The 24926-nt window shown below is 35.7% G+C and overlaps 1 protein-coding gene and 1 non-coding gene across 8 annotated transcripts in view; one reads left to right on the plus strand and one right to left on the minus strand.

The window, feature by feature from the left end:
• The window catches only part of ARMC8 (armadillo repeat containing 8), a 106520-nt gene that overhangs the window by 37314 nt on the left and 44280 nt on the right, over nucleotides 1–24926 (minus strand). For 6 of the 7 annotated variants that reach the window (XM_073803788.1, XM_073803787.1, XM_019934228.3 and 3 more), the window contains 6 exons: nucleotides 20965–21045; nucleotides 18906–18981; nucleotides 18719–18809; nucleotides 16974–17034; nucleotides 14760–14960; nucleotides 11640–11735 (listed from right to left, as the gene is read on the minus strand). In XM_073803788.1, coding sequence (XP_073659889.1) covers nucleotides 11640–11735; nucleotides 14760–14960; nucleotides 16974–17034; nucleotides 18719–18809; nucleotides 18906–18981; nucleotides 20965–21045 — 606 coding nt within the window. The remainder of the gene's footprint in view (nucleotides 1–11639; nucleotides 11736–14759; nucleotides 14961–16973; nucleotides 17035–18718; nucleotides 18810–18905; nucleotides 18982–20964; nucleotides 21046–24926) is intronic. The other variant, XM_019934229.3, reaches the window with a different exon arrangement.
• On the plus strand, nucleotides 22129–22201 carry TRNAE-CUC (transfer RNA glutamic acid (anticodon CUC)). Its single transcript has one exon. It is a non-coding gene; the product is annotated as a tRNA-Glu (tRNA).

Consider the following 24926-nt stretch of genomic DNA (forward strand, 5'->3'; position numbering starts at 1 on the left):
AGTGTAGCACAAGGAGGTCAGGAAGAAAGAGTAGGTGTGGCACGGAAAAAGGATCTACAAGAGCCCTGAACCTGTTAGCTGTAGATGGCAGTGCTTCAGTTTCGTAAGTGTCAATGTAGATGGGTCTCAGGGCACACATTTGCGTCTTTCCTACTTGGGGCCACTTACTTAAGGTCCAGCCCCTCATCTAACTTATCTTTTTTAAAGATGAGCCCTATGAACACAAGATCGGATGACAGTGCAGTCGACTGGCTTTGGAAATGAGGTAGAGGCTGGGAGGAAGGAGAAGGGTTAAGAGATAACAAAGTAAACACTAGAGTGAGATAAACATGTACAGCCAGCTGATCTGGTAGACTGAGTAGCATTGGTAAGGGACTGGGGAGGGATCTATCCTTAAAAATGGAAAACCAACTCTCCTAGGTTTTAGGATGTGACCATTCTGATTTTGCCACAGAATACTTAAGGATATGCTGCCATGCATATCATGGAAATGCTTGAGTACTTAATATTTATAATTCCTGAGTACATCCTCATGCCATGTGCCCTTTATTAAAACAAAACAAAACAAACAAACAAAAACCCCCAAGAGCACATGGCCTTTCATGAATCAAGCAAGGGCAGCTGCAGTGCTTGCTCCTAAACAAGTTCAACTGGGAAACCAATCCGCTTTCTGCATTCTTCTGCATGGCGTTAATGGCAGCAGATACAACTCTCTGAAAGAACTAAATCCATTTACGGCTGTTAATTTTTAGTTGAATAATGTTAAAATCTACAGAGGTCTTAGAAATAAACTCATCCACCTTCTTTAGTTGACAATGAGGTCTTTGAAATTCAGAAATATTAAGTCACTGGTCCAGGTTCTCTAGGCAAATCTGAGGCAGAGCTGGGGCTCCACCTGGTTTTCTTACTTCCAGTGTGAGGTCCTTTCTACTCACTGCACTTAAGGATAAGATTTTTGCTTAGCCTTAGTAACTAAGTTGAGGCCTGAATTTGAAAATGAGGAAAGAAGAAAACTTAAAAAGTCAGCAGTGCTGTGCGAACTACATATTATATACTGACATCCTAGGCCAAAAAAGATAAGCATATACTATAAAAGGCAAGAGAGGTCATCATTAATAAACTGGACTGACAAGGAAAAAAGAAAAGGCACAACTCACAGGACTTACAAGAGAGAAAAATGACAAATCAACCATTCAGCTTGGGTTGGAGTATAAACGCCAAAGGTCAGAGAGGATGCAAGTCAATGAAGAAAAGTTAAGAAAACACTGTGAAGAAACCACCAGAGTGAGTTCCACTGACTTTTAAATTCAATTCCCTTATAATCTGATCTCCATTCTAAAATCAGGATCTAGCTTCAGCAGATACCACCTAAAGAGAACTAATATCCCACTGTTCTCAGGCCACAAGCCCCATCTGCTCTGGATGAGAACTGCAGGTTTTCCCAACCACAGCCTATCCTATGTCATATCTTTGCCACTGCTCCAATTTAAGATTTCTGACATTTTACTCTAGTAAATATTTAAAAAATAAAGGGTAGGGCTTCCCTGGTGGTGCAGTGGTTGAGAGTCTGCCTGCCGATGCAGGGGACACAGGTTCGTGCCCCGGTCCAGGAAGATCCCACATGCCGTGGAGCAGCTGGGCTCGTGAGCCATGGCTGCTGAGCCTGCGCGTCCGGAGCCTGTGCTCCGCAATGGGAGAGGCCACAACAGTGAGAGGCCGGCGTACCGCAAAAAAAAAAAAAAAAAAAAAAAAAAAAAGGTAGTTTTTACCAGAGGCTCTTTTTTTTTTTTTTTCTAAAAGATCACAGCTTCTCTTAGGACAGACTACTGATCAAAACATTGTATTCTGGAGTCTCAGTAAACATTTTACAAAGCATTTCTTCCCTTCTCTCAGTCTTCCATTGCTCTTTACATCCACATTCATACCAGACTTCTCTAACTCCACAATCTTGGGAGACAGGGGGTTGGGAGAAATACTGGGTTGGCCCAAAACTTCGTTTGGGTTTTTCTGTAACATCTTAGCCAGAGAAATTGAAAAACAAAACATCATAAGAGTTGATCTGCAGGGCCTCCTTTTGGTCCTTTCTCTTGAAGGCACTGAACTAAATTAACATCTAAGCTCTCCTGCAGGTCTAAGCCTGGGAGCAGTTATCACTTCACTTTAGAAGTGGAGGACAAAGAGGAGGGGGTTCTTAGGGTGGGCCTGCTTTTAAGCTTCTATATTTCATTCTTGCTTTTAAGCCTCTTTAAGTGGTATTTTGTAATTTCTACCTCAGGACCTTTTCACCTTCTTAATAGCTGGGAAACTTCATTTATGTTAAATGCTTAGAAGAAAAACTCAAAGTTCTAAACTTTTCTACACTTTAGGGAAAAGTGAGAGAACTCTCTTGGCCCGACCTGTCCTTCTCCTAAAACCAAAAATACAAACACAGTGTGTGAGAAATACTTATAATGTCTAAAAATAAATCAACACTTCCTCTATCAAAAAAATATTTCCCTACACATAAGAGTTCAATTTTTAAAGTTCAACCATTAGCTTTACAGCAGAATAGAACCTAAACAGCTGCTGATTTACACTTATTTTAGCACATAAATAAAACCATTATAAGTGACTATTCAAACAACAGAACTAGAAACTTCCCTTCCATCTCTTACTGTTTGCCAGGGATCTGAATGATGCACTGCCCTAAGAACTGTGCAACACAGTGGCCCCGCTCAGCCCCTACACTACACAAAGCTGTGCACGCCACAGCTTTGTGTAAGACCTGTAGTCTTAATTATCCTACAGGTTGGCTGGCTGAATTCTATTGTCCAGACATACACAATTTACTCAATAAATACAAGCATAGTATCTACCAAATACTGCTTTTATGGAGCTTACATTCCAGTTATGAACATTACAGCTTGATAAGAGATAACTACTAAAAGATTTCAAAATGCTGCCTCAAGTTTAAATCTACTCCATAAGGAAGCTGTCTACAAAATAAAGTTCTGAAATGACATCATTAACTCTGGATGCTTCCTTTCCAGAACATTAATTTACAGTGTAATCATGTCAAGACAGTGGCCTTAGAAAAACATTTCCAATTATGCAGAAGTAAAACAGATATGGAGATCTTTCATTCCTTAATACCTTGGAAGGAAAAGGTGAGAATGCTTTTAAGTAAACTTCTTTATAGTATATAAATGGGCTTCAATTACAGCCTTATTTTAATCATATTTGGGTGGATCGCGGCAAAACCGGCTTTCAATGCAATGAGACTTTTTACATACACCCAAGGCCCTGGAATTACTACACAGCAATTTAGCGTCTCATTCCTTAGCTGCTTTAAATTGTAAGCTCCCACAAGTACACACTAGTCTTCTGCTTCATTCCTGGGCACAAAGGAGGAGGTGTATCATAAATGCCAGATGAATAAATGGACATGATTAAAGCATCTCATTATCCACTTTGTACCAAAAACTGTGTGAGAGAAAAGACACATTTTCTGAATCTGATATTTTGCAACCAATTAATACAAACTATTAAGTTTTCTGAATTCATAGCACTACTTCAGACTATCACACATTCTCCAGTGACACTTCTTGCCATTTCATATCATAATTTGGCTCTAGTAATGGCATTTAATTCTACATGAGTAAAGTAATGAAGAGGTTAACAGCATAGTCTTTGGAGTCAGAGAGACTGGGACACGATGCACGGGCTATCACTTATTAGCTGTGTGGTCTTGGTCAAATCACTTGTTTCCTGATCTGCAATAGCTATCTTACAAGGTTGTATAAGGTTTAAGGGAGATAATGTGCTAACGCTGATTATCAGCACAGTGCCCAGCACACAGTAAGTGCTCAATAAATGGTAGTTCTGTTAAATTTCATTTCCCAAACAGATTATCTCTTGATGTAAACACTTAATTACATGCCTTTTACATGCCCCCATACCACCTAACACAAGGCTTTGTATATAGCAAAGGCTGAATGGATATTTGCTTAATAAGGCAACTGGATCTTAATTCTTCTCATTGGCATGGTGAAAAATCTTATTCTGGCAACTCTGCTAATCAATACACAGAATCTAATCTAATACACAGATCAATACACTAATCTAATCTAATACACAGATAATCTTTTGGTTATCCTACCATAACCAAAAGTCATAGTTATTACCCAATTTGTCTGGGTTCTGTCACATGCCAAAATCATTCAAACAAGGGAATCAGCATATAGGAAAGAATCCAGTGACAGTGTTATACTGTCAACATTTGATAATGCCTCTCTTTCAGGAAGTCAGACAACTGATCTCCGCGCCCCACCCCGATCCTGGGCTTTGGTAGGGTCCCATTTCTTTCTGTAGTTCAGTGCGAAGAGGCAAATGGGAAATGCAGTTTTTCATCAAACTGGTTTATGGTCGTTTCTGTTTAAGCTATGCAGTTTTCGCACAGGGCGGGCAAAGTTTTTCTGCAAAGGGCCAGATGGTAAATATTTTAGTTTAGGCTTTGTGGGCCTTGTGATTGTGCAGCCAACATCTCAACCTGCCACTGTAGTGCAAAACAGACACAGGCAACACATAAACAAATCAACGTGGCTATATTCCAATAAAACTTGATAGACATTTTGTCAATTATATCTCAATAAAGTTGAAAAAAGATGAAGAGAGAAAAACTTTATGGACACAAATTTGAATTTAATTTACTTTTCATATGTCAGGAAATCTTCTTCTTTCAGTTTTCTTCCTCCAACCATTTAAAAATGCAAAAACCATTTTTAGCTCACACGCTACAGGATAATTACATAGGTAATAAGTACCCACAGGATATAGTTTGCTGACTCCTGTGCTAGCATTTTAATCACAGGAAAGAGTGTAGCACTGGTTCTGGTTCTTCATCACAAACTCAATCTTCTCAAGGTCTACTACTCCACAAATTTTATCATCCCAAACATTTCATTCATTTCCAGATAGAAAATTCTTGAAAATCCAACTAAGTCACTAATTTTAGTTCTACAGATCTAATATAGACCATATTTTAGCCCATTTCTTGGTTTATAATCACCTGTCTTAGATTGTAAATAACTAATGAAACAATCAATCTGTACTTCCTATTTTAAAAAAAAAACAAGAAGTATAATTCAATGATTTACGCAACTACAATACCACAAATAACAGTAAAACACTCAATTTTATGTCTCCACTTAATGAAACTCTGAAATATAAGTTCATTACTTGATTTTATAAATACCTCTATTCTGTATATAGCATTATCACTCCCAGGTTTGCTTCTTTCAGTATGCTGAAGGCCAAGGGTCTCAATACTGTGGGCAAGTGGCAAAACCTGGTCCTGTCATGGTGAACTCTTTAAAAATACTTACCATCATGAATCAGTGTTGCAGAGTTCATTTAAAATTCTTTGGTAGATTAGCTTTCAGACGATAACTAACAATTTAACCACAGATTAAGTCAAGGAATTCTGAATTCTGAATGAATTTGTTGTTATTCAGTAGCAGAACCAAGTCCTGAAGGGTGCTACTTCTGTGGTACCGTCGAAAACCTTCAAAATGTTCAAGGCATTTGTTTCAACATGTAGACTAAGGCTCAGAAAGAATTTTTTGCATCTGCCTGATTTCACGGCAGAGACAAATACAGAATTTTGACAGTGTACCTTTGAAATGATCATTTAGAATTACTGAACTTCACAAAATGTTTTAAAATATAAATTCATGGTACAATTATACTGTTACATAGAAGACCAACTAGTAATAAAATCAAGCAATAACAAATGATTAAAATGTTCAAAGTGAAGTGCTTATCAAGTTTAAGAGATAGCAGTAAGATATTAAGAAAAACTGACCTAAATTTACAAATATACTTTAAAATCGTGTAACTTCTAAAACACAGAAGATTTACATTTGTTCAAAATTCGAACACATGTATTTGAGATATGGTTTCATATGAATGATAACCCTTTGGAGAAATGACATCTATGGCAACCACAGACAGTAATAAGTAATACTTAGATAAACAACATTAGACAGAATTTGGCCTCCTTACTTTTCTCAAGACATCTACTACTTATGATACTAACAAATTATTGATTTATATTGTATATTCTATCTAACTCCAAGAAAAGCAATATTACATTTGGTGCTTCAGAGGGTATGCTATAGCAACAAAGAGTTTTGAAAACAAGTATTTTAAATATATTTAAAAATATAATTATAAGAGTAAGAAGACATCTTGTCATTTTAATAAGAGATAAACTAAAAAAAAGAGCTGATGCTTCTGAAGTATAAATATTCTTTTTACTAGAAGGAATAACTAGTAGTCTTGGAAATTTATAGCATAAAAGCACTGTTTTCACTGTAAACCTTCTTTATTTATGCCCCAACACTGTTCAGCTTTTCTCCCAATACTTAAAAATATATATTTATTTTTAATCTTCCAATGAAGTTATTTAAGATAGTCTAATAAATGCTTCGATTTACTGAGCACCTACAGGCACCATGCTAAACATTTTCAATACATTAGAGAGCTCATCCTCACAATGTCCCTGTAGATATAACTTCCTTTGCTAGGAAAAAGAGAGTAGAAAAATTCTCATTCTTCTTTGTTTTCCTTTTCTTCTCTTATTTTTTTCTCCCTGTACTTCTCAAAAAAATTGCCCAGGAAAAAAAAAATTGTTCAGTTTAAAAAGAAAAAAACATCTCACGCTTTGCTACCTTCTTCACATACGTCATGTACACACCACTGTGACTGTTCCACAGGCACCGCCCTGCCCTCGCCAGGGAGTAAAACCTTAAGATTTTATGTTATCAATTCTTGAAGATATAAAAGGCATTTAGACAATATTAAATTATTAATTTCCAAAGTGATTCAAGGACTGCTCCATTGATATCACCATATCCATTTTAATTGGTTCCAAATAATTCTTTGAGCCCCTAGCAAATTCTTACTGGCCATTCCTTACTTTCCTCAGACGTACTGAGGTTTTATTATAAATGCTGAGTAGTAAGGCTGTGTCTTTATTCCTCTTTATCTCACCTTACTGTTTTCCCCCTCCCTCCACCCATCTGACATTGTTTATACAATGTAGGCAGTTCAATCAATCTATGTAAAATTGAATTAAGTTACTGACCTTCACTAATTATGATTTTCATAAAAATCTGACATTCATTGAGAATATTTTATACAGGTGTATATCACTTTATAGGATAGGCTGATTCCTGACAGTCGGTCTAATTTCTATAAACCAAATCATACTTTTATCCCTAGGGGAAAAAAACTGGTCCAGATTCACACTTGTGAATGTTATAAATTTTTAAATATCATACATTTAAAAAGGAAAACAACTAAGAAATAATGGTAAAAATTATTTCAAAATTAAACAAGTACCATACCATAAAACATGTTCTCTTTGACCTACATCAAAGAAGTAGAAGACACGCCCTTGGTATTGTCTGCCTCTTGAAAATGGGAATTTCCTACATTTTCTCTATGCTAGTATAGTGAAACCCCTTGCCTATGTGATCAGATGTAGGTTTCCTCTATTTTAAATCTCCTCTCTTCACATACCCGTAAAATTGCTAGCAAAGTTATGAGAGTTCTTAACACAGAGGCCCATATATAACACAATTAATGGTGCTTAACAATGCAATTTTGCAATAGAGTTCAAATATTCATTTGTCCATTCATTTTTTCCATTCACCCATTTATTCTTCAAATATTGGTAAGTGCCAACTACGCACCCCATAGTATTGTAGATGCTGGGAATACAGTGAGGAACAAAATATAAAAAATCCCTGCCCTCATGGAGCTTACATTCTAGTTCCTCAAAAGGGATCTCCAGCTAAAACGTAAGTACTCAAAATCCAAGAGGAAAGCTTTCTGAAAAGCTCCATTAGTCAGATATCTCAAAGGAGCAAAGGCTACAATAAGTACTACATTTGTAACATGTTTTATTTTTATCAAAAATAAAAATAACGTCCTGTTAAGTTTATTAATTTCCTTGAATTTTAATTTATATTTTAAATTTCTAATTTTCCTCAATTTACACTTCCTAGCTATTTCTGATAAATTCTACAAGCTCCTTGAAGAAAGTAAAAGAGAGACCATCCTTTTAAATTTCCAACCTAATTGACGATCAACAGGTACCAATCAAGTGATGGTCTTCAAAAAAGCAATTCTTTGTTATAAAACAATGGGCCTCACAATTATACGACTGCTGTAATTTGCCACTGCTGCCTCTACATGACTTAGCCAACTGACTGGGGTTTTGATTGAGATGCCAGTACTTAAAATAATTTGTTAGTTGTCTTAACTTCTTTGTTACTGCCCCATTAACTGAACTTATGCTTCTTAGTCAGCATTACTAGGTGGTAAAGACTACTGTTAGAAACTGCAGACTTTCCCCATGGCAGAGATTACAGCTAATTTTTACCTGGCATTGCTGTCAGTGCAGTTACTGCTAATGTGCTCTGGACCCTTCTTTCACCAAGCTCTTAACTCCTGCTCTGCCCTTGCTTTCCCTAACCAAAATCCTTGAATTATTCTAAGTTTAATATGGCCAGGCCACATCTGTTGCCAAGGTGAGTGGTCCTTCATCTTTTCTTGGGCTTCTTCTCCCTTTTCATGTCACAGCCAATGGTAATGTTTTCCACTTTCACCGCAGGACTCTTTCCACCCTTTCACTGACAGGACACCACAGGAAATCAGGAAATTTGTAGATATGCCACAGAGTGATAAAGGATGCCAAGCTAGGAATTAGGATACCAACTTTGCTCTGCACAGAAGGATACAGAAAGATCTAGGTGTATTAAGGGAAATATCACTCTGTGTATGATTTCTGCATTTTCATTTCTATATTCATCTCTCTGTATCCACTCCACAATATTTATTGACTGCTTATTAGGTTCCAGGGACTGTTTGTTATACAGTTGGTTTCTTTTAATGAGAACACACTAACACTGCTTCAAAGCAGGAGTGGTAAATCTCTGACCTACAGGTCATATTCAGTCTTTAGCTTAATTTTGTGTGGCCCAGAGAGAAGCTATTAAGAAATGAAATCACAGCAGGCCTTTTGCAGACTTTACAAGCAATAAGATAGAGCCATAATTCCATGAAGAGAGGAGGCTTGTATCTTTCTCCTTTACTGCTGTGTATACCTCTCACTGTCTCTATCTCTTTGCTTTAGTTTTCTATTCATTCTGCCTCATTCCCTTAACTGGTCATAATAGGGCAGTGGGATATATGTTACTTCCTATATTTACTGAATTACATTACCATTTTCAATTTAAAGGGCAGACCAACTGAACATTTCATACTTTTATCCTGGAATAAATAAGCCTTTTTGTTTGGCTGGGGGGTGGGGTGAGGGATGGGGTGGAAATAGGTCTATAGTCTTCGAAATTTCTTTCAGAGATTGTCCACTCATCAACTCAGTAAACTGAAATTCCATCTTGGCAAGTATAAAAATTGCATTAAAAAATAAAACAATAATAAACATTGTACTTTAAGAATCTACACCAAAAAAAAAAATACAATCAAAGTTAAGGCAGAAGTGTAAACGGTAAATAAATATTTCATGGAGAAAGTAAATAAAAATCTATCCAAATAATTATTTCAACAAAAATAGAATAGAAATAAATGCATTCAAAGGAAGAGTTAACATTTATCATTTTTATACACTGAAAATAAAAATTCTCCACTCCTAAGAAACGTTTTCACGCAGATTTTATCACAAAATTACTTTATATTTTCCAATTTACAATTTCTCTCTTCAGTAGTTGCTATGAACTATAAATTATTCACTTGATTTCCCAGAAATTAAATATGTTCCTAAAAACTCTATATAATCCCCATTACATTGGCATACTATAGTATCTTTTCTTCAGCACACACAAAAAACTATAATAATTATAACTTATTCTTTATTTGTTATCTTTCTACAGAAATTATCAGGATTAGCCTTACCAGGAAATTATACACATTATAAATACAAGTTTTAATAGACTACTGATCATCAGACTGTTACGTTATATTTCTAGAACATGATATCACAAGTTAAAGTCATTAATTCCAAAACAATAGTTTATTAACAAAAAGGTACAAAGAAGTACAAATGGACATCCTATTTTCCCCCATTCTGGTCCATCTATCTATCTCCCTTTCAGTCCATGGCATGGCCTTCTTCAACTAAAAGACTGGGTAAAATACCTCTCCTCTTTCCATTGGGCCCTAATAAATACATAATGATTTGTTTGGGGATGGTTTAAGTTATACAGTCCATGTCAATTTTTAAAAAATGTTTTATCTATATGAATTGCCATAAAAGCCTCTTCCCTTGCAATACACCATGTACCTAAACTGAATGAAACATAGGAACAACAACATTCATAAATCATGATTAGACATAGGGAAAATCATATCACTAGTATGTTTGCCTTCAAGTAACATTTTACAAATGAAAGCTTAGAGGTGTCAAAAAGGATTTTCATAGATATTTACTAGAACACTTCAAGTCAAAAACATCTTGTTAACTGAACTAAATTGAGGTACATGGAAAACATTCAGCTTAGTTGTGTTTTCTGCACTGATTTTAAAGCAAAGCTACTTACATATCTAATCTTACTCATCTTACTGCTATTAATTTCAATTTTCTCCAAGCATGGTACAATTTATTTCAATAAACCTACAGTTAATTCCATACTTCTCTTTCTACAAGCCCAAAGTACTTCTCTAAATCATGTTAAAGTCCCAATACTTTGTGATTTCTCTCACAGGGCTCCTTAAAATACCAATGCAAGATGGGGAGATTTAGTAAACTGCCACATTCAGTAAATAATACACAATTTGCTCTCTCTGCTATGGCTCATCAAGACAGAACATATGAATTAATTTACTGATGTTCCTAAAAGCCTTGTTTATAATTTATTAGACTATACGGGGGTTTTTTTTGAGTAGTAAGCTCCAGGCTTTTGGTTTGTGGAGGGAGCCAGATCAGAGCTTACCACAATACTTTACTCCCTGCTTAGAACTATTCTCATAAAGAACAGGAGCTCAGTGTTGGACTAGGCTGTAATAACATAAGGTGCTATAGCAGTGACACATTTTTTGGGAGCTGGAAAATTCAGATGACCACTCACTAAACATAAAATCATTATTCCACAAAGATTTTATTCACATCGAACTTGCACAGTAGCAAAAAAAAATCAAAACATAACTAAGCCACATATCAAAGAACAATATACAATAGAGATTTGAACTTCTCAATGGCATTGGAAAGTACTTCCATAAATAACATTTACAATTCTAGTGTTAGGTCTTTCAAGGTGTCTGAAGCTTCACAGTGCTAGAATTGATTTTTATCAGAACACATGCAAAAATGTGCAACACAATAATCCATATTAAGGACACAACAAAGCACGCCAGTTATTTGTCATTCCAGCACGGCCATGCCACTCTATGTTCTAAAAACAAACAAACAACCCCCCAAATCCGGGTCCCATTCATTCTTCAATTATGCCTTTAGTCACTCTGTTTTATTATATTCAAACAGTCACTGTTAGTGCTCTTCACCACGACTTTCAGGTTGACGTCACTCCCTGCCTGCTGGCTGTCAGGACTGGGGGACGCCCCTCTCCCAGACTCACCTTCTTCCGGATGTCTTCATCGTTTGCTCCGAGAGAGGCATAGAGCTTGAATGCAGCCTGGCGAAGTTCGTGAGCATGCTTTAAGTCATGATCAAGCTATGGGAGGGAAAAAACGATACGTTCCAACCCAGTCCACAAATTAAATTTTCGATAAAACTAATAAAGTAGAGTTGAAGAAAAAATATGTTTTAACAACTATTAACGTATCAGTGCTGGTTATTTTGGGTTTCTGCTCACATATGACTGAGACCTTGCTGTGTCTGTGTCAACATGACCTGGAATTCTTGCAGTCTGCTTCTGTCTAAAATGTGACACTGGTATATGAAAAATCTTTGTGAACCTTTGAGCCTTAAAAATTCAGTGTTTCTAGATGGTAGCTTTAGTGGCACTGGTGCTTGCTAGCACCAGCTCTTTTTTTTTTTTGGCTGTGCCACGCGGCACACGAGATCTTAGCTTCCCAGCCAGGGATCGAACCCGTGTCCCCTGCAGTGGAAGCACAGAGTCCCTGGACCACCAGGGAATTTCCCACCAACTCTTTGAAATGCTCTCAAAAAACACGGCACAAGAACTTCCCTGGTGGTCCAGTGGCTAAGATTCCACACTCCCAATGCAGGGGCCCTGGGTTCGATCCCTGGTCAGGGCACATGCTGCAACTAATTAATTAATTAAATTAAAACAAAACAAAACAAAAAAAATGGCACACTCAGGCCTTTCTAACCCCGGAATACAGCTGATACCTTGAGTGCTGCTGCAACAGTATCTTTAGAAGGTTTTCCTAAACTTTAATAGTGCTAACCAAATTTCAGTATTTAAAAAGCTTTTAGAAGCAGGAAAACCTTTGTAAAAATGCTTAATAAACAACAGACCGTGGTAACCATTACTACCTATTACAGCTATCTGAGAATTATGTTCAGGGGGCTTTTTTGGGATAAATTTATTAAAATTACTTACTGGTATGAAACAATTAATGCTATCTTTTCATATGCATAACTGGCTTTCTCAGTTATCAATTCTTCCATATACCTGATTTATCACCAAACTACCATAAAAATAAAAGAGAACCGTGTTCTCAGGACACTTTCAGTGACTAAATATGAACCAGTAAATATATAAGGCATATCAGTAAAGTAAATAATTTTATAACTAAGAGATATAACTTATCCAAATGATTACAACTTTTTCCAAATGAGTTGCCTTGGAAAGGTTCACCCTTATGCAAAGATATAGGTGTTGTTCACAATATTCTGAGACCCTCTTTTGAACATTCCTAAAGAACTGAATGGCACACTAGCAAGAAAACCCTGACAATAATAACATATTTTCATCGACTAAGAGAGTTTTAAGTTAACTGTCACTGGTGTGTGAAGTGGGGGAAATCCAACTGGGTAACATCATTTAGAGTAACAACAACAACAAAAACTCCACAGTAAAAAACTAAAACTCAGTTGGGTTCTGAAGGCAATTATTAAGAGTAGCTCCCCAAATATTTTGATCAAAGCAGGTACTGATGGTTTATGGGAGGAACCTCCCAATATATGACACTCATTTTGATGTGTAAGTTCTAAAATATCTATTCTTATGTCTTAACTACTTTCCAGTCATAACATTTATTAGAATATTGACTTGGACTAAAATACAATGAAAATCAGACATTTATTAACATGTAAAAAAGTCTCTCTTATGGGTCTAGTACCTATACTTGTATGTCAGAAACCACTGGATAATCCATCATCAAAAATAAAGATGACAAAACAAACTAATATTCAAGTTTAGGAGATTTAAAAAAAAGTTATTATTATTCCAGTTTTACTGTGATGGAAATAAAATGGAAAAACCCTAAGAAAAGGGATAATCTTCTATATACTAGTTAAATGTTTTGCACATGTGTAAGCTAGACGTTCTTGTAACTATGTTTCCTCACTCTCATGTCCATCAAAGTGTTCTATTTGCCTTGCTGCCATGGTCAGCTAAGGGTGTTCAGGAGGCTGTAGTTAGGACTTGCTCATATGTCTTTGTACTTTGAGTTACTGTGTCAGTGAGCAAGTAGCCAGAGGGACAACAGACAAGGCAGCTGCTTCAATATAACCTATCACTTCTACTAGAAAAACAATACTGCTGAAGGAAGAGCAGGCACATAACTTTAATACATAAAGGGCAGTGTACATTAATACAAATATCAATGGAAGTTATTTTAGGCCCTTTCTGAGGCAGAGAAAAGTTATACCCTCAATAGTTTGTTTTATTTTCAGTGTTAAATGCCAAATGAACAGTTGCCTACTGGATGAAGTTTTTTGGAATTCAGGGGCATGGGAGAGGTCAAGAGAATAGTTTAAAAAAAATTTACCATTGGGACCAGTGGCATCAAAAATACAGTCACATTTGTGAAACAGTACTGGTTACTATTTAGGAGGCAATGCTCTCTATACCATGACCTCCTTAAATAAACTTTCTCTAACAGAATATTTATCTCTCATGCTTAGAGAAGTGGATATGACAAACACGTTGAGAAAAACAAAGCCAAAAAGAATATCTACCTATTCTGAGGAACTTATAGTTTGAGAAAAAGTTAGCACAATTTGGTCCTTGATGGTCTCAAACTAGAGGTTAGATGGTGCTTTAGCTGTCACTAGCAGGCCCAAAGCACAGTTTGAAACTGCAGAAAAGAAAGAAGAGATGGCAAAAATTAGAAGAAAAGGTAGCAAAAGAAAAAGACAGTGGCGGAGAGTAAAATAAAGCCACTCAGTCGCCTGGAACAAAAGATTACCCTTGTCCTAAAGAATGAGAATATAGTGACAAAGCTGATTCTGGGACTTTCAATAGCATTAGATGATGTTGATACAATGTCAATAACCAGCTTAGAGACCCCACTATTTTGGGGTTAGCTGGGAATTTGGGATGCAATTTTCTGATTATCTCCTTATTAAAAAAACTTCTGACAATAAACATGAAACAAACTGGATTCAAAACTCATAAAGTGACATCATCTACGTTACTAAAAGATTTCTTTATTTAAAAGGGCTCTGAACTATTAATTATCAATTGGTTCAAAAGTAGTGAACAGTAAGAAAATCTTTTTAAAAATTCCTCTCTTGAGCTGCTGAAAAGGAAAAGAGAACATACCCTTTTAATATCAGTGATGGCACTCACAGAGCTGGGATACTTGAAATAATCAGCAAGCATGGCAATGAGGTGATCAGTAATGCTAGCAATTCTCTGTAGCTCAACATCTGGTTCAATCAGATAGGCGAGTGTCTCAGCTCCTTCAACTCTCTCCTCTAGTAACCTCTCCTTACTGCACATTCGAACCAAACAAGGCAATGTCTGGAAGGTAGTGATATTAATTATTTGCTTTTTGGTAAACGCAAAAGCATGATGGAGATCATATAGTAACTATATCAACCCCACAGTTTTTACTGGGAGTCATGTTTGTGATCAAATGTTTCAATAAAGACTTTCAGAGAATAAAAGTTTTTTTTTGGAATGTAAAAACAAAATTCAGTGCATATTAATCATTTACACTGGCACACTAAACTAAACATATATTCAAAGCACATTAATATAAAGTCTAATTAGGCTCTTGTGATCGGTAAGACTGAAGCTTTATTGTACAACCTTACAAAAGACATTTAAGAATCCCTAATAAATCATTTCTGATGCTCCTGCCCTGTCTACGTATTTATTTACCTAAAATACATCCAGAAGTTTAATTAGGAACGATTTTGCCTTAGAAAAAGTATGCTATCTTTTCCTTAATGTGTGTGATATAGCTGGGATGACCTTCAATTTTTGTTTAGAGTTTAATACTTACAGTTGCAAAAACAAAATACAGCTTTAAAAACTCAGTGATCTTCCCATTAGTCAGATTCTACCAGTTCTCCTGTAATCCAAGTGGAATGTATCAATCACAGTTCCTGAGTTCTCCAGAGAACTCCCTGGAATGACTGTGATATCTACTAGTCCAATTTTACTTCTGAGGTCCTTCAAAAACCTTGGCACTGGTCTTGGTAATTTCTCTACATTAGGTTCTCAATAAAAATATCCCATGTTTATATTTCTAAGGCTGATGAATCAACTTTAAAGGATAATGTGGAAATAGAAACTGAAACATCAGAATTACAGGAAGACTTCCTCTACAACCGCAGGCAACTATGCTTTGTTCTTTTCTAAGTTCCTATTATAGCTTGACCACAGAGTTCAGCACTTTATTGTTCACTGCTGATTTCTTATCAGGCTGGTTCCATCTTTTAAATATGACCCTAGGCTTCCAAGAAGAAAGCCTATTCTTATTTTCCTTGGAACAGTTACCAACATTTATCAATACCATAAACTCATGGATTATTGAATTTAATGCTCACAACTACTACACAAAGAAGATACTTATTAACCTAGTTTACCAATGAGAAAGAAAAGGAGGGGGAGAGCAGTTAAGTAAGGGTATGGAAGCCCTGTATGCAGTGCTATTTACTTAGGGGGTCCTCAGATCTCATTAAACTATCTTGCTTCACCAAAGACTAAAGGAAACATTAATCTTCTTAATGTTCTTTTAACCTTGGCTTCATTTTGAACACTGATAATGAGATCTCACATTCATAAAGTGACACACTATCAATTTACTTACAGTTGTTCTGTTCTTTGTAACTAAAAGCTGTTTAATGTATTTAATACATTGTTATTCTCAATATCCCTTTGGGATAGATGAACAGGAATTATTGCTTCCATTTTCATAATTAGGGGTCTGAGGCACCACAAGAATAAGGGATGTGCCCAAGGCTACCGACCCAGTCAGTGGTGGAAGTGCTAAAACCAGAATCCAGGTCTTAGGACTTTTAAGGGCTAGTCTTTTATCTGGGCTTTTCTGAGTTCTAGCTGCATCTGACACACCACAATAATGATGATTGCTTTCATGTGTTATTTACTTATTCTTTCTCATTATGCCTTTTGATTATCTGCCATGTGGGTGAAATAAAGTCTTTATCTATAGAGTTAGTGAACTGCTTGCCTACAAAACTGTGTTGCAAACTTAATGAAAATCAAGGACTAAAATATATTTTCTATTTAACCTGAATTTTATACATTTTTATAATTTTTACATCCTTCTAATTGCCATAAAAGTGAAAAAGGTTTGACAAGGAAAGATTTACTTTGACTTTCAAAACATATCTAAAACTACATGTCATCCCACTGAAAAGCATGGTGTTTTAATATTATTTCATGCTGTGCACGCATACCATAGTGATAAATGTGTAAAAATAAATAGGAATACAAATATTTATATTCAACACTTATATGCCTGGACAATTTTCACATGTTTTTAGAAAGAATTAATTCACTCACCTTTAATACAATACAGTTGTCATCTGTCCGAATTGCTCCAGCTCTACACATGTAAGTTAAACTGGAATAAGATGGCAGAAAGTAAGTTTTTGCTTGTGTTTTAAAGCTTTAAAAACAACCACCACTACCTACTTGCCTTTAAGATATTATGGGGAAAAAAAAAGACAACTACTCTTACTTATCTTGAGGGAGAAAGTTTTGACACTCCCTTATCTGAGATTCTATTAATTAAATAGTCAAAGAAAACTATGTGATATAGGCAGACAGTAAGCCAGAAGTTTTTAAAAATACCTACAAAATTGTTTTAAAAATAAATGGCCGAATGAATGGGTAAACGATAAAGCAAGGTGCTGGGCACACTGGAGTTCTCTATACTTTTCTCTATACTTTTTGTTTGAAACTTTCCATAATAAAAAGGAAAAAATTTTTAAGTAAAATATAAAGTTAACAAAGTATCTAAATTTAAATGAAGTTAAGTTGGGATATTTCAACTCCAAGAGCAGTGGTAGAAGTATCACAGAAGCAGCATTTAACTTGTAACACTTATAGCTAACCCTATTAGCTAAGATAGTTAAGATATTAACTAGTTAAGATATTAACTAACTAGTCAGAGGTTACCAGAAGTGGCTTTGAGAATTAATTAGTGATTTGGCTCTACTGAAAAACAATTTACCTTCACAATTATATCTGGCTGTGAATAAGAATACAATTACTTTCTACTCTCTAAGCAAGTACTGAACATTAAGCAATTAAGAAACTTAAATTAATGGATTTCCTTTTTGAATTAGATTCCTTTGGTAAGCTGGAGGGAAAAAAGCCTAAAATACCCCATGTTCTGGCTTCTAGGGAAAGTTATAAACAAGTCAGTAAAACTCCTTACTTACACTGTAGGAGATGAATTCTTTATAGCTGTTATCATTATCTTAAGATTTGTTACTACATTGTTTTTTGAAACCAGTTCCATGAGAGTATTACCTTACTAACAAAAAGGCAAATGCTCAGTTTTGAAGACAAAAAAGCAGACAAACAAAAAATACAAATCATATAAACAAACACAAAACAATTCATGATGCAGGAGTGATTCACTGAAAACTCCTCATTCTGGCCAAAATATTAGAGAGCCACAGCTTCTTAAATACTGAAACTAAACCATTCACTTAGCACAGAACCCTACATAACAGGTGTTAAACCTATCTGGTAATGTATTGATAATTACAGAATTAACATGTACTGAATGCTTACATGAGCCAGGAACTGTGCTAATAAGAACTTGACATAACTATCTTATAAATGGTCACATCTCTATGAGGAATCTTTGTTTTGTTTTTCCAAAATTGAGGAAGTCACATTCTCTGAAATCATGCCTTGGTTATCAACTTCAACTAATTCTCACTATTTCTATATCTTTATGTTTTCCTGCCATAATACTTAGCATAATATGTGTTGGTTAAATCTGATCTAACTCTGTGTTATTTCAACTGAAATACAAGGAGAAGATAATGTAATGAAGTAATTTTCTGTAGGTAGTCTTAGATGTTGTAAGAGAGTTCTTGTTGTGCATGCTACTAGTAGTAAACTGAGTATAAAACTCACATCCATTTAAGAAGGTATGAGATAATCCCATGACTTTCAAATTTCAAAATCCCAAAACAAGATGGGGATTGAAAGTGAGCTCATTAGGCTGTCCAAAAATACTCTAAATTGATAAAGCACTGTCTTTCTTCCCACATTGTCTTGACCTTTACCATTTTGCTGATGTGAGCTGCATTTCAATGGGCTTATCCCTCTGTAACATCTTCACAAAAATTTGTGGTAACAATTCTCCATCAACCAAAACTAGAAATAAAACAAACAACAAGGATTAAGGAATTCTTTAAATCTACAAAGTTCATAAATTAAATTGTGTAGGTGCCACTGAAAGTTCCAGCCTACCATTTACCAGGGTCATCGATACCTGGGGGTTTTCAAAAGCTAAAACTGAGAAGCATTTCAGTGCCTGCATTCGAACCTGTAAAAATAAATGAACAAAGCATTTATTTTAATTTTGCAAATATGAATTTTAATGTCTCAGAATCTAAACTCTTCTGAAGAAATAACTATTTAAATCTGCCTAAAGTACTAAAGGAAGGACTCAAGGGAATAAAAATAAGACCTGTATATCTGAAGAGTACAGTAAGTTAAAATTATAAAAAGTTAAAATTAATTTTGAAATAATAGAAAAGAAAAAACAGGGAGGAAGTAGCAACTAAAATGGAACTAGATAAATCCCTATTCAAATTTAAAAGAACGCTGTAAAAAATACAATGCTGGTAAGGCAAAGGGAACTTAATAACAATTACTAATTGCCTTTCAAGTGGGACATTTCTTCTTCCCAAATTACAAACCAGAGAACTGAAGAGAAGATCAAAAAAAAAGAGTACTCTTGTAGTTGTGTATGGGATGGGGAGTGGGGGAAGAGAACAGGAGAGGAAAGAAAGTTATGATAAAAGTTTGAAAAGGACTAAACTAATTTAACTTTAGAAATACTTATGAATTATGTTACTATACCTCAAAACTAGGTAACTGGTCTGGGATGATACCAAGGGCTCAAACTCTTGACCACATACAACATATTTTATAATTTGCAGGAGCTCCTATGAGAGCTGTTATTTTTCATTCTTTTTGTTCAGCTTTCACCAGATGACCTCATCCTCACTTCCAAGTCTGAGTCTATATATGATGTTCTCCTGTGGAGCCTGAGATTGGCAGGATAGGTAGCTGAGGTGTGAAGAAGCTCTGTCCCTAACTTGGGCAATGCTCTGCAGCACAAGCACGTGCCTACAGATGGAACCTAGAATATGTTCATGACACTCTGACAGTGGAGCAAACCTTGGCAAGAGTAATGTTACCAAAACCTTTTTCCTTCTACAACCTGTAACTTGCCATAGTAGATAAGGAAGTCTAGTGTGGAAAAGAAAAGAAAGAAATGAAGAACTTAATGAAGCTAGAGGATGGAAAAGAACAAGAACAGTAAATCGCCACCCCAGCAACCGTTTCTTGACATACAAGTGCTGACTGGTCTCAGCCTACACACAGTACAGAGCAGAGGAAGCAGCTCTCAGTATATATGTCCTTCCCTTGCCTCTGGCTAGTTTCAAGCTGGTTCCATTCCCCACTCCTATTCTTGTGAGATCTTCACCAAGATCTAACTTTGGATGTCTGAAGTAGGGAAAATGTACATATTAGCAGGGCAGACCTGCAATAAAGCTAAGGACAAAAAGAGCAGACTACGATCAGTGCAAATGGATAGAAGACAAAAATGACAGCTTCTCTGCTTTACAGGAAATTCCTAGCATATTTAGTTCTAATGTGACACAATAAAGACAGTGTCCCAATATGTGCTACAACTTACCAGTTGGACAATAATGAAATGACCAAAGTTTTAACTAAATGCCTGATAGTATATCATGACACTGCTTACCTATATATAAGAGATAGTAAAGAAATTTAATTAACACAACTGAAAACCCTTGACTTTTTAAGTCAAAATACAAAACAGAACACATTTTAAATGTTGATGTATATGTGGGTATATGCTGTAAGTTTCAGTCAGTGTGGCTAAATAAAGGTTTCAAATAGGAAATCCAAGGTCTTTCCTGTTATAGCAAGCCATTGCTCCTACATACTTCAAGGCATAACCTCACTTGCAACTTTGGCACTGACACCATACCAGAAGAGACTACTAATGATCACAGGTAAAAATCAACAGGAACTTATACCACAATCATATCCTGAAGGAAAAAAAAAAAAAGGAAAGGTAAGGTAGATTTTTTTTTAAGTGTACTCTCTCTAGAGGTAAAACAATGCCCCATAACATTTTACTGATAAAATACTATTCTTGATCACAATATCTACCAAAGAAACAACAAAACATGTGTGCCTCTTTCCAGACCAAGACTCTAGAAGCCCAAAATAAAGTATAAAAGTCTGGCCATAATTTTTAACATCTTACTTTGTAAGATACTGAGGTTAGTAGGTGAGCAATATTCTGAACTGCACCATGATTAAATAAAATTGTTTGATGATCTGGACCCTGTAAGAAAAGAGAATATAATAATACATTAAGAAGAGTAATGATTCATTCCAATAAAACACTTACTTAAATGGAGAAAACCACATTCACTACAATGTAGAATTTTTAGTTACCCTTCTCCTGTATAAACCCATTCCCCAAAAGCAGGATAGACACTGTTTTCAGTCCTGCAAAGGGCTGTAATATCTTACCTCTCATCTCAGTTCCATAGAACCGCTGCCTCCTTAGCTCCCTAAATAAGGAAGGGGGCACAGAAGCTATCCTGGCATAGGCCCTCACACCATTACAGCAACAAAAGCACTCCAAATTCTGCATTTCACGTGCACACCCTTACCCTATGCCCACAGGAGACAGTGTACTCATTCTTACAACTTAAGACTGATGACCTAGTCAGGGGAACTCTAAAACTAATTAATTACAAGAGAAACTGGACCAGATCCTAAGCTACCTCAACACATCTGGGAGGTTGGAGCAGTGGATGGCAGGAAACACAGCACTGCATAACTGAGAAGTAAACATGTTTTAGTTCTCTTTCTCTCTCATTTCTCTTAAAATTATCACTTCTTAGAGTAAGAAAGTGAAGTAACAGGAAAATTCAGGTATTTTATTTTTTACCAACTCTGTTTTCTACTAATCAATTTACTGAAGATCTTCAAAATGGCACAAGCTAAAGATTAATGCAAGGCTTTGAATTTGCCAGTACTTAATTCACTTCTTTTATGTCCCACCAATTCACTCAAATAATGAAAAGTCAATTAAAGCCAAGGCAAGGATGGTAGTTCATGCTTATCATTATTTAGGAGAGAAAAGTGTAGCACCGAAAGGTAGGTTATCTATTTGGGTTCACCAGAGGAAACCAACTCCTAGTCTAGAAAAAAAGCTCTCAAACCAACTTCTCCAACTCACTATTCAGCCAAGTTACAACTGTTTTGCAGATGCTCATTCTTTCTTGGACCAAAATATCCATCATTTGAAGTGGGAAGATTAGCATTCATACTTCCGATTAATAAAAGAGCCATACTCTCTTTTATAGGCAACAATCCCCTAAACATTTTACATACTATTAAGAGCCCTTTAGGGACTTCCCTGATGGTCCAGTGGGTAAGACTCTGCACTCTCAATGCAGGGGGCCCGGGTTCGATCCCTGGTCGGGGAACTAGATCCCACGTGCATGCCAAAACTAAGAGTTCGCATGCAGCAATTAAGAAGTCCTCATGCCACAACTAAAGATCCCGCCTGCCGCAACTAAGACCCGGCCCAGCCTAAATAAACAAACATTTTTAAAAAGAGCCCTTAAAAAAAAAACACTTCAGCAATTTCTTTCTTAATTTACAAACATTTTAAAAATTGAAGTATAATTGATTCTATACATTTTCTAACTTCTAATTTCTTATTTTTAATCACTATATAATATTCCACAGTTTACTCAAGCAAACCCCCATCACATATTTTTGGTACTTTCTAGTGTCTCACTATTAATTGACTCATTTGAAACACAGGAGTCTCTGGCTTATTCATTATAAGGATAGTGGTGGAGACTACAAAGGGGGAGTCAAGGAAAAGAAGGGTCTCCTCAGAATCTGACCCATTTTTTCTACCTATTAACAAGTAGGTAACTAGAATAAGTTATGAAGATAAGCCTCAATTAACCTTGACTAAGGTTTTTTTGCCTTCCTTATAAATTTTAACATCCCAATTTATATACAGGCAATGTTGAGCAGAACAGCTAAGTAGGCAGGGGGCTGCCTCTACCCCCTTGTACCTCACTGTTCTTCCACTGTATTCAGCCAATCCATTCTCCTGATTTGAGGTGACTAATAGATTATTTTATATTCTTCAAGACAAAGAAGAATACACAAGTACATTCTTTCCCCCTATTTTAACACAAATGGTAGGATAATACTATATATTTATATATATATAATATATAAAATACTACATACAAATACTATATATATACTATACATACATATATAAGTATATATATGCATGGCTCTAAACCTCTTATTTCCTTTATAATATATCTCAGTGATCACTCATATCAGTACACAAAGAGCTTTCTCATTTCTTTTTTGGCCTTAATCCATTGTACAAATGTCCCATACTTTAACTAGTATCCTATAGTTAGACATTCAGATTGTTTTCAGTCTTGGAGTTATATTTATAAATGATGGTGAAGCACAGTGCAATTCTCTGTACGTAACTGTTTCCCACCGCTTACAAGATATTGTACTTTTTAATCCCTCACATTCTTTGCCCAAATTGCAGCAAATGTTTGTTACAAAAGAAGCTCTTCCTCTTCTCTATGGTCATAGATAGGATTGTGTAAAAACAACTGCAAGGAAGGAATTAGTGGCTGAACCAACTAAAGAGGAGGAACTATTATTCCATTACCAACTCTCTCTTTGGTCTCTCCAAATCAACCTGCACGAACCTGGAGTTAGTGAAACAGCCTCTCAGTGTGGGAAGCACATAAGCCCTCATGATCCTAAACCCCAAAAGACAGGTCTCGAAATCTGAGTCACTGCTTAAGTGGCAACAATGTAGAAGTTAGAATTCCAATTAATATTATTACTAGCCTTTTTTTGCTCCTTAATAAATCAGGGAGAGAATTTCAAAAATATAACTATGATTAGCTTACAACACAAATGCTTTAGAAATCTCTTTTTCTGTCTCTCCTGCCCAAAGTATGCAAATTTAATATTGATACTAGTATATGAAAATTTGTAAATGAGTCTTAAAATGCTACTATGAATTTTATTTATTGTTTTCATAAACAAAATGAAAATAAAAGGTTTTTATAATTAATGACATACAGAGATCATCAGACCAGCTGCTTTCAAAGATACATGTTTTTAGTGTGTCAGTAGGAAAATAAATAGTATTTTAGACTATTACTGTTGTCACTGGGTTTATACATGCTATAATGTTTCCTGAGGTCTAGTTATATCTCAGACTACTTAAATTGGGTCATCTAATTACCATGGCAAATGCTAATTATCAGGCTAAAAGAAAGATGAGTTCAGGTTTTTAATTTTCTTCAGTTCTGTTAGTGGCATGAGGGTGCCTGTAAATTCTTATTCAGCATAAGTTTCTCTCCAGCAAAAGAACTAGTGATTTAACAGTATTCCGTTATCTATCTCCAGCAAAAGAACTAGTAATTTAACAGTATTCCATTATCTATGATTTCGGCTAAAACAGCATTGAGAAGTTTCAGATGAGCAAGCCTAAAAGCACTGAGAAGTTCCTGAAGAGCAATTCTAAAAACTATTTGGGTAACTTCAGGGATAGGATTATTCAAACTTCTCATAATTTGACATGTAGTAGTTATACCTCCAGGTCCAATTTTCAGTGTCCATTTGGGATTACTGTGATTATGACTAGTAGATGCTGTGCTCTCAAGCACTTGCATCTAGATGCTGAAAGATTTGTAATGAGGCATATAGTTCTGGAGTATCCTTCTCCACCTATCTACCAGGGTTGGCTGTAAGACATCATTTAATGTCGGAAATTGTTTTCTCAAAGCTTTTCTTTGCTCACCTCAAGAGATTAAGGAATTGACATCCCTGGTCCTATAAATTGGCTTACATGCTCACAAAGCAATCCAGGAGGAGAAACTTCAGAGACTTTTGACAAAAATCTTAAATTCTAAATGTCTTTATATATAGAATAGAATAGGCTATGACAGCTAGGATTTGAGAGGGGTTTTAAGTTATAATCTGTAGTTAGTTATAATCTATAGTTACTTTTTCTGAAAGGAACTGACTTAAGTTATATTTTGGAAACTGTCCTAAAATAGCATAGATCTGTGATCTTCTTAGTTTAGTATGCAGTTGTTCACTTTTCCTTCTTTCCTATAGTTCCCCAAACTCCTCATTTTA

This window comes from Tursiops truncatus, chromosome 4, assembly GCF_011762595.2.
Source record: "Tursiops truncatus isolate mTurTru1 chromosome 4, mTurTru1.mat.Y, whole genome shotgun sequence".
Lineage (NCBI taxonomy): Eukaryota > Metazoa > Chordata > Mammalia > Artiodactyla > Delphinidae > Tursiops > Tursiops truncatus.